This window comes from Hemicordylus capensis, chromosome 1, assembly GCF_027244095.1.
Source record: "Hemicordylus capensis ecotype Gifberg chromosome 1, rHemCap1.1.pri, whole genome shotgun sequence".
NCBI classification, from domain to species: Eukaryota; Metazoa; Chordata; class Lepidosauria; order Squamata; family Cordylidae; genus Hemicordylus; species Hemicordylus capensis.
Genome location: NC_069657.1, coordinates 389,049,210 through 389,063,709, shown reverse-complemented (window position 1 = coordinate 389,063,709; position 14,500 = coordinate 389,049,210). Strand labels below are relative to the sequence as shown.

At 44.8% G+C, this 14,500-nt stretch overlaps 1 protein-coding gene across 4 annotated transcripts in view; it reads left to right on the top strand.

The window, feature by feature from the left end:
* The window catches only part of AHCTF1 (AT-hook containing transcription factor 1), a 133,155-nt gene that overhangs the window by 60,332 nt on the left and 58,323 nt on the right, over positions 1 to 14,500 (top strand). For all 4 annotated transcript variants that reach the window (XM_053302457.1, XM_053302448.1, XM_053302466.1 and 1 more), the window contains exons 14-17: positions 6,063 to 6,152; positions 6,296 to 6,436; positions 7,471 to 7,575; positions 10,102 to 10,195. In XM_053302457.1, coding sequence (XP_053158432.1) covers positions 6,063 to 6,152; positions 6,296 to 6,436; positions 7,471 to 7,575; positions 10,102 to 10,195 — 430 coding nt within the window. The remainder of the gene's footprint in view (positions 1 to 6,062; positions 6,153 to 6,295; positions 6,437 to 7,470; positions 7,576 to 10,101; positions 10,196 to 14,500) is intronic.

The following is a 14,500-nucleotide window of genomic DNA, read 5'->3' as shown; positions in this document are numbered from 1 at the left end:
TGATTCTCTTTATTTAGCAGGGGGAGAGTAACTGGCCCTATCCACCCCAATCACAGTACCTCCAGTGACTGTTGCTGGGGTCTATCTTGTGTTTCTTTTTAGATTGTGAGCCCTTTGGGGATAGGGATCCAACTTATTTATTTATTATTTCTCTGCATAAACCGCCCTGAGCCATTTTTGGAAGGGCGGTATAGAAATTGAATGAATAAATGAACAAATAAATAATGTGGCTAGCTCATCTGCTACCCGTGTTTCCCCGAAAATAAGACAGTGTCTTGTATTAATTTTAGCCCCCAAAAATTCACTAGGGCAATTAGCGGTACATCAGAAATTACTGCTAGGTCTTACTTTCGGGGTAGGTCTTACTTCTGGGGAAACAGGGTACCTGTGCTATGGTCCATACAGTGGTGGACCAGGATAGACTTCCTCTCTGTGGGTGTACCATTCGAACTGCCAGGTTTTCATGCCCAATGCAAATGGGCACTACAACAACCAACACTCCACATAAACATTCTGGAGTTATTGGCAGTATTGCATGCCCTGAAATCATTTCTGCCTCTAATAAAAGATAGAGTAGTACAGGTTTAAGTAAATTCGGAGATCCTTGGGAACATCTTCCAGAGCTGAGGAACTCCACTAAAGGACCTGTTTTCAGCTCTAGAAAACAGGAGGTGCAAACTTGATTTCTCCATGGAGATGCCTTCCAGATGCCCTGGATGAAACACCTATTTATTTATTTTTTTATTTTATTTTAATTTATTTTTACATTTTTATACTGCCTTTCGTTAAAAGAAAACCCCAAGGCGGTTTACAAAAATTAAAACATACAATAAAAGCAGTAAAAACATCAAGCTAAAAACATACATAAAAACAAGACAGCAGATAAAAAACACACAAGAACAGCAGTAAAAAACGATTATGTAAAAGCCTGGGTAAAAAGCCAAGTCTTTAAAAGCTTTCTAAAAGCTGTGATGGAGTCCGAGGAACGAATGGCCACCGGGAGAGCATTCCAGAGTCTAGGAGCAGCAACAGAGAAGGCCCTGTCCCAAGTGCACGACAGCCGGGCCTCCCTCATTGTCGGCACCCGGAGCAGGGCCCCCTCAGATGTCCTAGTCAAGCGGGCAGCAACCCTTGGGAGCAGGCGGTCCCTCAGATACCCCGGGCCCAAACTGTTTAGGGCTTTAAAGGTCAAAACCAGCACCTTGAATTGGACCCGGAAACAAACTGGCAGCCAGTGCAGCTCTTTCAAAATGGGGGTGATATGTTCCCAGCGGGCAGCTCCGGATAAAACCCTCGCTGCCGCATGTTGCACTAGCTGCAGTTTCCGGATATTCTTCAAGGGCAGCCCCACGTAGAGCGTGTTACAGTAATCCAGCCGCGACGTGACTAAGGCGTGGGTAACCGTGGCCAGATCTGCCTTCTCGAGAAAGGGACGCAGCTGGCACACCAGCCGAAGCCGTGCGAAGGCACCCCTGGCCACCGCCTCCACCTGAGCTTCCAAAAGCAGAGCCAGGTCCAGTAGTACCCCCAAGCTGCGTACTTGCTCCTTCAAGGGGAGTGCAACCCCATCCAGAACCGGTAAAATCTCCTCATCCCGATTGGCTCTCCTACTGACCAACAGTACCTCCGTCTTATCCGGATTTGGTTTCAGTTTATCAGCCCACATCCAACCCATCACGGCCTCCAGCCCCCGATTCAGGACATCCACCGCCTCCCTAGGATCAGATGACAAGGAGAGATAGAGCTGAGTGTCATCCGCATATTGCTGACAACTCAGTCCAAATCCCCGGATGACCTCTCCCAGCGGCTTCATGTAGATGTTAAACAGCATGGGGGACAAGACTGAACCCTGTGGGACCCCACAGGCCAATGGCCACGGGGCCGAGCAGTAGTCCCCCAGCACCACCTTCTGGACCCTCCCCTCAAGAAAGGACCGGAACCACTGCAACGCAGTGCCTCCGATCCCCATACTCGAGAGGCGGCCCAGAAGGATACCATGGTCGATGGTATCGATGGCTGCCGAGAGGTCCAGCAGAACCAACAGGGACGCACTCCCCCTGTCTAGTTCCAGGCGTAGGTCATCCACTAGAGCGACCAAGGCAGTCTCAGTCCCATACCCGGGGCAGAAGCCAGATTGAAAAGGGTCCAGATAATCCGTATCATCCAAGACCCTCTGCAGCTGGGACGCCACCACACGCTCCATCACCTTCCCCAGAAAGGGAAGGTTAGATACAGGTCTATAGTTGTCCAGGTTGGAGGGATCAAGGGAGGGCTTTTTTAATAGAGGTCTTACCACCGCCTCCTTGAGGCACGATGGCATCCTGCCCTCCCTCAACGAAGCATTAACGATCACCTCCAGCCATCTACCTGTTCCCTCCCTGGCAGCTTTTATTAGCCATGAAGGGCAAGGGTCAAGAGCGCACGAAGTCGCCCGCACACTGCCCAGGATCTCGTCCACATCCTCAGGCTACACCAACTGAAAAGAATCCAACACAACGGGACCAGATGGTACCAAAGGCATGTCTGCCGGAACTGCCAAAACTCTGGAGTCCAGGTCAGCACGGATGCAAGCGACTTTATCTGCAAAGCGACAGGCAAACCGATCACAAAGAGCCGTAGATGACTCCTCCCCCATTGTCCGGGGGGGATGTGTGGAGCAAAGTTTTCACCACACGAAACAGCTCTGTTTGTCTGCACTGAGCAGACGCAATGGAGGCGGAGAAAAAGCATTTCTTCACCGCCCCCACCACCACGGCATAGTCCCTAAAATGGGCTCTAGCCCCTGTTCGATCGGATTCGTGACGACTCTTTCTCCAGCGTCGTTCTAGCCGTCATCTGACTTGCTTCATCGCCCTAAGCTCCGAGGAAAACCAAGGAGCAGAACAGGCTCCACCAAGCCGGAGAGGGCGCTTGGGGGCAACTGTGTCAACAGCCCGGGCCTTCTCTCCATTCCAGAGATCAACCAAGGCCTCGACAGGGTCACCAGCTCTGGACACTGGAAACTCCCCGAGGGCCGTCTGAAATCCAAGCGGATCCATAAGCCTCCGGGGGCGGACCATCTTAATCGGCCCACCACCCCTGCAGAGGGCAGACAGAGCGTCAAACTAAACCCCACCAGATGATGATCTGTCCATGACAAGGGAGTGGTCTCAAATTCCCCCATCTCCAGATCATTTATTTCCCGGTCGGCAAAAACCAGCTCCAGAGTGTGTCCCGCCACATGGGTAGGGCCCAATACCAATTGAGACAGGCCCATGGTTGCCATGGAGGCCATGAAATCCTGAGCTGCACCCACTAGGGGGGCCTCAGCGTGGACATTGAAATCCCCCAAAACAATAAGCCTGGGGGAACCCAAAGCCACCTCCAAGACCACCCCCGCCAGCTCAGGTAGGGAGACTGAGGTGCAGCGGGGTGGTCGGTACACCAGCAGAATCCCCAGCCTATCTCGGAGGCCTACCCTCAAGGTCAAACACTCGAAATTCTGAGATGGCCTGACCGGGCACCTGGAAATGGGGAAGGTCTCTCGAAAGATGACTGCAACGCCTCCTCCCCGACCCTCGAGGCGGGGCTGCTGCACGATCTGGAAACCTGGAGGACAAAGCTGAGAGAGACCAACCCCGCCCAGCGCATCCAACCAGGTCTCCGTCACGCATACCAGGTCAGCACGCTCATCCACAATCAAATCGTGGATGAGAGATGTTTTTGTGTTAACTGACCTGGCATTCAGCAGCAGCACCCTAATCCTCGAGGGAGTGTTCTCAGAGCTCCCTAGGGTCAGAGGGTTGGGAGAGGGGCCGGAAAAAGGAACAGGCCTCAATTGCCTGGACTGATTTCCCCTGTAACGGCCAGCCCAAGTCCCACCGCCATACCTCCCTCTGCCCAATACCCGTGATATTGCTGCCCCCACTCCAGACCCACTTTTTCGCTCTCCCAGACACATCTCCCCAGACTAACCCACCACAGCTTCTTGGCTTAATTTAAAACCAGGACCAGACTTATACAATCTCTGCAATCACTGCAATACAATCTCTGCTGACTTCCTGGTTGGAGGAAGACGACTCTTCGAGGCAGAAGGAAAAGGTCTTCAGGCCCAAGGCAGCTCGCCCCACGGCTGAGAGCCACAAGGACGCGAGCCCTTGTGCTCTCGCCCTTCGGCTCACGCCCCTGGCCCAGCCTGAGTTTTAAAGGAGCAGAGGCTGATGCCTGATGGTACCCACCTGGAGAAAAAGGTGGGGCAGAAGCCAAAGCACAGTCAAACACTGCCTTGTTCCCAAGCTGCCCAAGATGTTCCCTCTTCCCTCTTCAGCCCCTGGCCCAGCCTGAGTTTTAAAGGAGCAGAGGCTGATGCCTGATGGTACCCACCTGGAGAAAAAGGTGGGTACCATCTATACTACTTGTTTCCTACTTTTTCCTCTGATCTCCAAAATCATGAGCAAAATATTGCAGGAAAGCACTCAATGCCTTGTTCTCACCCCATGGTGGCCCAGACCGCCATGGTTTCCCCTCCTTCTGTGTGTGTCTCAGGGTAAACACCAACATCTTTCACACCGCCAAAATCTTCTGTCACAAGAGTCAGGCCACATCTTCCATCCCAACCTACAGGTACTGAACCTAGGCCTAGAGGCTCAGTTATTAGATGCCATCTTCCTGAATGAAAGAAAAGAAACCAGAAAACACTATATATGCAAATGGAAGAGGTTCACACAATATGCTACCTCCAAAGAGATGTATATATCAGGCGGTATAAAAATATGATGAAATAAAGGCTTTGACCCTTACAACACATCCATCCATCAAATCCTCTTATACCCGACGGTCTAAAACAATTGGGACTTTCTAAGCTCACATAGTGGTATCTCTGCAAGGCATCCAGGCTGGGATGAACGCACTGCATTCTCTAAGGAATCTCTAAGAGATTCCTTAAAGGAATAAAGAACTTGTTTCCATCAGTCCGAGAGCCCATCAAACTATGGAGTGTCTCCCTAGGCTTATCTGTGCGCATGGAGGTGCCATTTGAACCCCTTCTCTGAAATCTGTCTCTAAAGATTGCTTTCTTGGTTGCCATTACATCAGCAAGGAGAGTCAGCAAACTGACAACTCTTCAAGCTGACTCCCCTTATACAGCATCCTATTTAGATAGTTGTTTAGATAGTTGGAAGGACAGATCTGTCCTTCCAACCAAAAATAGTCTCCGATTGTGTTGCCAGCTTCTTTCCTGAACCCTTTGACTCCTGCAAAAATCCATGCACTCCTTGAACGTTGGGAGGTCTCTCCCATACAATATGGACAGAACAAAACCATTCAGAAAGATTTTAAAAAGCTTTATCTCCTATAAGGGAGAGAAAAAAGGGCCACCTATATCGAGACACAGACTAATCTTCATGTGCTACAACCAACAAGAGGTTAAGCTGCTCTCAAAAGTTAAAACTCACTCAGCTAGGACTATGGCCACGTCAGCGGCCCACATGTCGGGTATCAGCATGAAAGACATCTGTGAAGCAGCTTACATGGTCATCAGATCTGCCCTTCATAAAATATTATGTTGTGGACATCTGCTCAGCGGTAGAGGCCAACTTTGGTCAGGTAGTTCTCTTAAAGGTGCTCTAATTATATCCTATAACCCACCACCATTCAGATGAGCTCACTATTCACCCATTTTGTGAGGAAACATGGATCACCTCAAAGATATATTGGTTGCTTATCTGTAACAGGTCATCTTTCTGGTGATCCATGTTGACTCACAACACCCACCTGGCCTACCCCGCTGCTAAGATTCTTCCACAGTAATAATGACTTGTCTGACCCTGTCAATCCATATTGTTTGCTCATCGCAGCGTCCAATCGGGAACTGAGAAGAAAGGTGCTCTCCTGTCAAAAATGTGCAATTTGCCAGAGCCAAAGAATGCCTCATGGAGCTTTGAATTGTTCCACAGGGATTACTGAACAGGCACAGAACCCATTTTGTGAGTGAAAATGGATCACCTGTCATAGGTAAGCAACCTGTTTTTCTTCAATCTACGAGAGAACTCATGCTCATCACTGTTTTCTGCTTTTCCTCTAAGAGCAACCAGATTCTGCTTCTAACTTGCGCTTTGTTCTTGAATGGACATGGAATAAAGTGGTTAACACAAAAGAAGAATTTGTTCGACTATGTAAGTAGTGTAATGTATTGTTCCAGAAATATGTTGAACACATTAAGATGGCTTGGTTTTTGCTTCATTTAGCAGCATTGAAATAAAGCACCTCTAACTCTCATTCCAAACTAACAGTGATAATTTTTGTCTTGTTTTATAAGGTGTCCCACTGTTTGATGGGTCATCTAACTTTATTGATCCACAAACTCTACAGTCTCTGCAGCACTGCGAGTTGCTTCTTAGCAACTTTTGCACAGTTTTGAACTGTTTTGTCACAGAGGCACAAGAACTCACAGAAAAAGGTGTGTAAAACAAGACCAAACTTAATGTGCACATGTGTAATGTTCTAATAAGTAGGAAACTTATCATTCTTTGCTCCCTGCTGTGAAGATTGACCAGGTGTCTTGCATGTGTACTTCTAGCATTTCTTCAGTTCTTTATATTGAGAGACAGAGAGAGAGAATGATTACACAAACAGCAAAGTAATACCTAAGCCAGTTACAGGAAAACTAGGACAGCATATCCAGGCCTTTTATCATGTAAGAGCTGAAACCCTGTTTAGTATTTGTGCTTAACTGGCCCTGTATCTTCTGCAGTGGAGGACATCCATGTATGGGTTGCTTCTCCTACTTGCCCCAGGGACAAAGCCAATCACCATTCAAACTTTTGAGTGCTATAAAAAGGAGCTTATCCCAGCCCCACTTCTAGCTCTTTCTTACCCTGAAGAGCAAATCAGCTGTGAATCTCTCTCTAGAACACTCACTCACTCTTCCTCTCTTTTCACTCTCCCCTCTTGTGGATTAGACAGTGGGGTAGGGAGGGGGCAGAGAACAGTCTTTGTGGTAGTTTTACTTTCCGAACCAGAGTGATTTCAGATGTTCCACAGAGGTTGCCTCAAGAGTAGAGACTTCCAAACAGGAAAATGCCTCTCTCTGAGCTGACCCTCTACTTGGGCGGAAGCACTGTAAATCAGGGGGAGGGCTCAGATGCTTTCTGCACAATGGCACTCCTGTGCAGACAAAGAAAAGGGGTGGGGGTGAGTAAGAAACACACACAGAAAGTGTAAATATTTCTTATCAGTGTATTCTTCTTAAGGCTGGTGTCTTTTCCAGAAGAAATTGGGGCAAAGGTGACCTCTGTACTCTAATGTGGAGGGCAGGATGCATCTGCAAGTTTGTGTGGTAAAAGGGTAGTTTAAAAAAATCATGTAACAAGTTACACTGGAAAGGTTTGCTATGAATTGTCTGTTTTGGTTTCAGAAGATTTATAATGCTAAAATTCATAAAATTTAGAAGATGTATAATGCTAAAAAAATCCTGTGTTAATCCCTTTGTAGGCATTACAGATCTAACAAATAAGCAGGTTGTAACCAGTCTCCTTTCACAGTATGTACAAGTGGTAATCTGGTTCTGTCGATCCAGTCTTCTTCCAGAGGGCTTAGGTAAGCTTTAAAAATAGCAGTTCTGTTCTCAAATATAGGAACTAATTCTTCCTCATTTTAATAAAAGAAAATATGATATACAGATTACTGGCTTTTTAGAATGGTAGTAAGATCTAGCATGGTGTTGTGATAAGAGTGTTGGACTAGAACTGGGAGCTCCAAGCTTAAATTCCCACTCAGCCATGAAGCTGACTGGTTGTGGGCCTGTTGCAGTGTCTCAGCATTACCTACATTATAGAATTGTGACGATAAAGTGGGAGTGGGAAGAATTATATACTGAGCTTCTTGGAGGGAGAGAGAGCGAGCAGGATATCAGTGTAAGAAATAAACTTGTAATTATAATTTGTTCTTGTTTGAAAAGTAGTATATAAATATTCCTAAAAATTGGGATAGCACAGTTAAAATGACTTCAGAAAGTGTTGTTGGTTTTTGGAGGACTTGGTGTTACATTCTGTTACACTTTCAACTTTCGTCAGTTGAAAAATGTGTGTTAAAGCAGGAAATGTGTAGTATAGCAGACTCTGGAACAATAATTAAAATCTAGCCAAAAAAATGAAGTAGAGCTGTAAGCCAATTATAGAAGTTTACATCCCTTGGTGCATAATTAAACAAAAGGAAGACCTTGGTAATCATACCACTTCTAGTACTGAAGGAAATGTAAGATTTATCTTAATTCCAATAAATTCATAGTTCATAGTGTTCATAATTCATAGCGGCCATGATGACTATGGGCCTATCCCAAGTGGTCTCGGGGCCAACGCACATTGCTGGTCACACACTTGATTTGGTCTTTCACTCTGATCAGGGTGGTGTTACGTGGGTGGGGAATCCTGTGATTTCCCCATTGTCATGGACAGACCACCATCTGGTTAAGGTTGGACTCTCAATCACTTCCCACCTTCGCAGGGGCAAGGGACCTATTAGGATGATCCGCCCGAGAAGGTTATTGGATCCAATAGGATTTCAAGAAGCCTTGGAGGGATTTAGTGTTGGCTCTGCTGGTGATCCTGGTGGAGAATTGGAACAGCAAACTCACTGGGGCAGTAGACATGATTGCTCCTAAGCGTCCTCTCCGACCCGCTTCAAAATTGGCCCTTTGGTATATGGAAAACTACGGGGGCTGAAGCGGCGAGGTAGACGACTGGAACACAAGTGGAGAAAGACTCTGCTTGAATCCGACAGATTGCAACATAGAGTTCATTTGAAGACCTATGCTCAGGCCATACGTGTGGCAAAGAAGCGATTCTTTTCTGCCCATATTGCATCCGCAAGTTCACGTCCGGCAGAGTTGTTCAGGGTTGCGAGAGGGCTAGTGAGTGCCCCTCCTCCCTTGAATCAGAATCTGGAACCATTGATTACCCGCTGTGTTGTGTTTAATGAATTCTTTGTGGACAAAATCTCTCGTATTCAGGCCGACTTAGGCTCCATCTCCACAATTACTTCAGTGTCTGATGTGGAGGTGTCCAGCAACTCCTCTTGTGTGATTAGGTTGGATCAGTTCCAGTTTGTGACTCCTGAGGATGTGAACAAGCTGATTGGAACGGTGCGGCCTACCACCTGTTCTCTTGACCCTTGCCCAACACGGCTTATGTATCTGGCAGGGGGGTTGTTGTAGAAGGCCTGGTAGAGGTTATAAATGCATCTCTGAGGGAAGGTAGGATGCCTCCTTGTCTTAAGGAGGCAGTTATTAGACCGCTTCTGAAGAAGCCTACCTGGGATCCCTCGGACTTGAACAACTGCAGGCCTGTCTCCAACCTTCCGTGGTTGGGCAAGGTAATTGAGAGGGTGGTGGCCTCCCCATCTCTGACAGCTTTTAAAAAGTCTTTAAAAACACATCTCTTCCCCCAAGCTTTTAATTAATGTTTTAATGGTTTTAATGCTGTTTTCAAATATTATTTTAAAAAATTTAAATTGTTGTAATGTGGTTCCCCCCCCCCATTTTTGTCTTAACGAATGTTTTACTTTGTTTTTATTCTGTTGTAAACCGCCCAGAGACATACGTTTTGGGCGGTATAAAAATGTTTTAATACATAAAATAAATAAAATAAAATATACCACTCTTGGTTCTTAAATAATCCATCTTTAATATTAAATTGTCCATTATGGAAACACAGTAGAACCAGTATAGCCTGAAACATGAACAAGTGTGCCCCTAATTCTAGTTCCTTGCATTAAAATTAGACCTTGCCAATTAACTGTCGCAAGCATTAGCTAATCTACAGCTCTCTTTATTAGTATTATATCATATTTTTTGTTGTACGCTGCCCAGAGATCCAGGTTTTGGGCGGTATATGAATATGTTAAATACATATTTTCAGCTCAACTGCCTCGTGAAAATAAATGACTTGAAAGGTCATTTTAAAAAGCCCCCCCCCCCAAAAAAAAACACCACACACACACAACCCACTTACCTTGGGAACTTAACTTTAAACTTCTTGCTCTCAAAGTACAGATACAATCCTTGTGTTGGTGGATTTGGTTTTTATCAAAATGTATGTAAAATGTGTTTTCATCTCTTGTGGGTAGATGAAGATATACAATTGTCAAAACCATTCTACAATTACCAATGTATACAACAGTTCTATGCCAGCTGTCGTCAGAAACTGGAACACTCATCAAGGTAAGAGTTATCTTAAGAAACTGAAAATCCTATTATAATTTGAAGACTGGACAATATTCAGTATCCGTGGCTACATCTCAGATTTTTCATGTATGCACACGCATGTGTGTTAACTTACAATAAGTTATTACTAGTTCTGTGTAACAGATTTGCATGTTGCCTGCATTGTTATGGCTATCTTCAGAGGCTGGGTTTGGTTAACTATTGGACTTGTGTGCGTTCAGAAAATTCGGATTTGATTGATTCAAAGGGTGCCCCCCTCCCCCCCCCATATTTCTAGAATGGATGGGCATGCAATTATAAAATCTGGCACAGATGAAGTCCACATTGGAAGGACTCTGTGTAATCTTTTTTCAAAGCTATGTCACTCCTGATATTAGTGAATTCCGGAGGTGGGTACAAAAATGGCTAAATGGTGAAATCTAACTTGAAACAAGCCAGAACGTTACAAAATGTTTATTCATTCATTCATTCATTCAATTTATATACCGCCCTTCCAAAAATGGCTCAGGGCGGTTTACAACAAAATAAAAACCATTAAAACCAGTTAACAATTAAAATCAAAACTATAAAAACAGAATAAAAACAATTAAACATTTTTGGATCTGAAGCCCCCTCCTTGGACCATAATTCCACCCCCACATGGAGGGAAAAAGACATTGCTTTGATTTCATATTGTTTCTCCTCCATTGCAGGAACAGGCCGACTTCTTAAAAGGGATTAAAAGGACTTCACAGCTTTTAATCCCTTAAATGGCTAGAAGGGAAAGTGAGAAATCCTTTCTAACTACAGAAACAGAAGCATTCAAAGTACTTTCACTTTTATTGACCATGTGCTTCTGCAAAGGGGAAGATAAAAATCAAAGGGGGTGTTCTTTTTCCTTCACATGGAGTGGAATGATGGTCTTAGGGAAGGGTTCAGATCCATAACTTTTTGAAAAGTTGTGGTTTGAAAAGCCAGTTTTAGCCCTTTTAGCCCCCCCCCCCACACCAACATTCACCAAACCTATAGCCTTAGGGGTGAAATAAGAGCCCTGCCAATGGGAACCATGTGTGCCAGATGTCATAGCTGTATGCCCATCCATTCAGGAGATGTAAAAGCGGGGGAGGGGAGAAGGGGCATGTTACACCTTTTCATGAAGACAAAGGGCAGATGCCTCCATGTAGGGGGTAGAATAACAGTCCAAGGAGATTCTTCAACTTCAGATTTTTTTTTCTTAAAGTTCTAGCTTGAAACTAGCCACATCTCGCAATGTGATGCTCCCCCCACCCCCAAATTCACCAAAAACCTAGGGATTGACCAATTCTCTTCATATTCACTACAGGGGGTTCTCACCCCCTTCCTGACATGTATGGCAAGTTTCAAGGCTCCAGGACCAACTGGTGGTGTTTTTCCAATTTCCCCAAATTTGTGGGGCGGAATCTTATTCAATTTTGCTAATTCCAAAGTATTTGCAAAATTAATATTGATATTTTGGAATCAATTTGGACATTACCGATCTGATTTTTTTTTTAACAGATTTGGATTTTGCTGATTTTTAATTATTTTGGGCAATTTCATGTAAAACTTGGATTTTCAAATCCGAATTTGCTCAGGCCTATTAACCATATTGTGTTTGGTTACTATACTTTGTATTTGACCTTGTGCTCTGTAATGAGCCCCCCCAAATGAAAAACCTTAAACTGCTCTTACTATTTTTCCTAAATAGTATACATTTTTTTACATCTCATAATTTCTGCTTATAATGGAATTTTTATTTGCTGCTTTTGTTTCTTAGTGTTTATAATACTTTCCCACCACAAAGTTAATGTTAATCTTTGTAGATGTAATTGCTGAAATACAGCACTATGGGGTGGGGGGATGTTACCAAGAACCACCAAAAATTATCTTAAAATTTGCATGCAGCTTGGAGTTCTCTGTCTTGCCTTGCACCAAAGATAGTTTGCCTCTTGCAGTGCATATACTGAAGCTGCTGTTGAGGTTGCTTGAAAAAAAACCTCCTATTGCATGTATATTTTATACGTGGCTATATAAAATCATTGAATTATGATTAGTGGTGATCTCTAGCCACTACAGCAGGCCTATGAATAGCTGACTGAACATATGTAGTGACATCCAAACAATCAGAGGCTATTCTTCATTCACCTTGTAGCTGTGAAAAGAAGATAGCAAGGCCTAAATGCAGCAATTTAAGAATGTGCTTACACTTCAAAAATTGCTGGTGTGTAGTGACATCTAATGTATGAAACCTTTATGTAAGCATTTTATAATTTTATACCCCCATAAGTGTGCATCTCTTTTTTTCTCATTCCCCTCTCTTGCAATATATCCTGTAAACCATTCTGGCAGAGACCTGGTGGTGGTTGTTGTTGTTGTTGTTGTTGGTTACATTTATAAACTGCCCCATCCAGAGGCTCTGGGAGGAGCACAATGTTATAGCATGTAATAATAAATAATAATGTTGTTAGATGCCTCATAACAAATTGATCTGGATTGAGATCCGTCGAGATCCATAAGAATGGGTAATGAGCCTGCGCAGGGCCCACTTGGTAACATGCAGCTTGTCCAGGAGACGCCTTCAGCATGCTATTTAAAGGTGGGCTGGGCGCCATGTTCTTCAGTTCTTGGACGACCACCGTTGCGTGCAGTCCTTGGGCTGTCGCTCCTCGTTGGACTAGTTCTTCTTGAGAGTTTATCTGAGAAAGAAAATTGTCAAAAAACGCACTGATTATTGGCTTTGACTAGGAATGGTTTGTTTTTTAAAACTACTCTGGTGTCATCTGTATATTGGAACGGCTTCCAGAACTTTCTGGCATTAATTGGATTATTTGGAATTGACTTTTTACAACGATTTGGATCATGCTGATTTGGCTGAGGAGAAGTGGACCAAGAGATGCACTGGCTGTAACGCCAAGCTCCCTTCAAAAGACCTCCACGACTTGTGCTTAATCTGCTTTAGAGAAAAGCACATCTCCTCCTGCAAGATTTGCCTGTCCTTCTCGAAACAAACCAGACTTTGCGGCTTCGTGCCACCATTTACGACGAGGTGCTAAGTCCCTCGACATCGGGAGAACCCCGCTCTTCAGCTTCGACACTGGCTGCAAAGGCATCTATATTGACCCAGAAACCACCTCCTACAAGACAACCTTTGACTCCGAGTGCATTGGCATTGTACCAAATCCTGAAACTTTCATCCAAGTCTAAGCTTTCCACACTGGACGTTTCAAAAACAAAGAGAAGGCATTCGGACTTGGAGGATCCTCAGTCTTCCCATAAATGGAAGACGCCCAGGACAGTAGACCTCACAAAGGAAAGAACACAATCTCCTTTGAATCTGCAGTTGCTTGAAAGCATCAAAGATCCTTCGTCTTCAAAGGCTTCAACATCAAAGTAACAACAACAAAGGAACCAGATCCCGTGGCTATAGAATCTGTCAATGTCAAGGATGTGTCAACGCTTAGACTCACAACATCGAGGACCCGACCTCTATCTCCAGCACCAACACGGATAGATTCTCCACTGACATCGACACTGAAAGCTTGACATTGAGATACCCTCACTACTGACACAAACTCCTACAAGTTGACATCGTGAAGTGCCATTGGTGTTGACACAAACTCCTACAACGTCCATGAATCAACCTCCTGTTTCAACCCTAAATATGCCTATTTTATCGGTGTTGAGACTGGTGACCCCTTGGCATCCAGCCGACATACCAACCTTCGACATCGAGGAGGAGGATAGGGAGGTGACCTTAGATACGACAGTGGCTCACACTTTCTATTTTAGATTCTAGTTTCCTGCAAATATCAGAAGCAGGGATGCCAAGAGAATCAATTGCTAAACCATTAGGCACACTTACAGCTGCTCACCTAGAGACTTCACTATGCCATACCTGTGGTTTTGTTCACTCATCTGTGGCAGGGGATGCCGTAACTTCTAGCCCTATGAAGGCCCTATAATTTTCAGGAAAATCAGTCTTGGAGCCATTCATAGGTTCCTATTCAGACAGTGCCATCAAAACCAACACCTATGACATTTTAAAAGACTACACAAACAGTGCTGATATGATCTTCAAAGATTCAGCCACACAACTGTATGTGAAAGAACACAAATTCGGATTCCATAGACTATTGAAATGCAGACTTTTACACCAATTTGTCGATCTCGATCTCCGTCGGATCATCATGGATCTTCAGATTTTGAATCCGACCCTGATGCCAGGGTGGACGTGGCTCCATCTACACAGATCTCCCCTAACGAGGAGATGAAAGCATATCATCAACACGTGTGGGATATGCCAAA